Below are 2,004 nucleotides of genomic sequence, written 5' to 3'. Positions count from 1 at the left end.
TCATAACACAAGTACTGAGGTCCTAAGATAAAGCTCCATCCAGCCACTGTCCCACTTTTTAATAAGCCTTTCATCCATGAACCCTCTCAGTATATCCTTCGCCCTGAAAAACACAGGGAACCCCTCTTAATGGAGATGAGAAGGACTTTGAAACCAGAGGAAGGAAGCGATGGCTCACAGCAGACGGAAAGGAAACGCTTTCACTGAATGGAGGAGATTTATTACAATCAGCATTCTGTATCCATGGATTTGTCATCCATGGTTTGAAAATACTGTGAACAAAATACATTCTATTAAGCAAACCTTGATTTTGACTCCCGAAGTCTGGCCACGGTCATTGCTATTTTGGCATTTCCACCCAGATCCTGAGAGAAGGAATGACGCGTTTCCAAGACAGGTGCTTCTGCCTCATTTTGAACCCCAGGTTTAACGTTTCCTAAGGAAGAATAAGAAGAAAGGGTTTAAGATGTGATTAAAAACCCAAGTTGCAGGAAGACTGTGACTCTGTCAAGCGCCATTTTAGATGCAAAGAGAGACAATGCTTGCCAATGACTGCTCAGTATTCAATGGCACAGCAAACCAACTGTCCACATTCAATGCAATCTTGCGCATGTCTATTCAGATTTGTCTGCTACATTCAGTTTGGCTTACTCTCAGGTAACCATGCAAAGGTCTGCAAGCATAAAAACTGGGTAAGTTTAGTCAATGTGCTCACAACACTAAGTAGTAACCTAGTTGTATGCCCAACTGAATGGGCCTTATGTTGATGGGCCTTCAGACTATGTGTATAAAATGTATATATGAAACATAAATAAATTTTGTGTTTAGACTTGGGTCCCATCGCCAAAATATCTTCATTACGTATTTGCAAATATCCCAACATCTGGAAAACAAAAATCCAAAGTCCAGAACTCTTCTGGTCCTAAGCATTTTGGATAAGAGAGACTCAGCCTGTCATACAATTAAACTAATGGGCTTCGGCCTCCAAATCAATCAGCTCCACAACCTTAAAAGCTTCAATCCTGATACAAAGATGGTTTTTATAAATGGTGGCTGTCATTCTTACCTTCAACATCCATCAGCTTCTGGCTGAGGACAAGTTTGTTAACTTCACTTCCAAACATTCCCATCATTGAAGTTTTTAGAATTGCTAGTAAAAGCTTTTCTTCTTGCAGAAATATTTGCCTTTTGTTGGGTGTTACATTGATGTCAACAGACTCTAAATAAAACAAATACGTTTTTAACCATTAATAATATCGGTGGGAGAGAAGACCCTTCACTTTTAGTTATTTCAGAGACAGGTATTTTGGCCATCATCATATCTGCAGTCTTTAAGTGTGCAAAATAAAGCAGAAGTAGTGGATGGGGAAAATAGGCTTCAATTTAATTCTGGCTAGAAGATTTTCCTTAGTGATGTCTGTGTGTCTATATCTCTCTAAAAGAAATCAATCTTCTTATCAAAATGATCAATTTCAAGTCTGTAACACTCTTTTATGGGGAGAGAGAGAACATTACACTGCCTTGCATCACAGTAATTACAAACTACATTCACTTGAAGCAGAGGTTTCTGCTTACTCTCTCGCTATCCTTTACTATTTCAGCTCCATGTTAGGAAGGTCTTCACCTCCTGATTTCTACATATGAAACCTGTGTTGAAGGAAAAGAAGCCCACCAGGTAGTATATTTATCTTCTGCTTTAGCCTTTGGACATCTCTTCTTAGTAGAAAGAAAAATGGATCCAAATTTATTCTCATGGCCTAAATCTGGGTGTTATGCTCAAATGCTAACACACACAATGCTTTTACAGGTACTTTACCCCCCCATAAAAATGCAGGTGACTCACCTGAGTCCGCACATATGTTCAGAACAACACATGGATGCTGGTGTCTGTTGTACATGTGATACACTTCGTTCACAACTTTGGAAACCTGTCCATATACAAGAAAGGTACCACAACCAGATTTGCATTTGCATTCATAATAATTCTGTCTGTATTCAAAACCA

The 2,004-nt window shown here is 39.1% G+C and overlaps 1 protein-coding gene across 1 annotated transcript; it reads right to left on the bottom strand.

Annotated features, from left to right (window-relative positions):
• Positions 1–303: 303 nt before the first annotated feature.
• Positions 304–1,928, bottom strand: LOC121918541 (mismatch repair endonuclease PMS2-like; the record flags this gene model as incomplete). Its single annotated transcript, XM_042444573.1, has 3 exons — positions 304–436; positions 1,067–1,219; positions 1,844–1,928. Coding segments are annotated over 3 exons (371 nt in total), but the record flags the coding sequence as incomplete, so codon positions are not given.
• Positions 1,929–2,004: the final 76 nt, after the last annotated feature.

This window comes from Sceloporus undulatus, unplaced genomic scaffold, assembly GCF_019175285.1.
Source record: "Sceloporus undulatus isolate JIND9_A2432 ecotype Alabama unplaced genomic scaffold, SceUnd_v1.1 scaffold_15607, whole genome shotgun sequence".
NCBI lineage: Eukaryota > Metazoa > Chordata > Lepidosauria > Squamata > Phrynosomatidae > Sceloporus > Sceloporus undulatus.
Note: the sequence above shows the minus strand (reverse complement) of the source record. Positions and strands in the feature narration are given on the sequence as shown.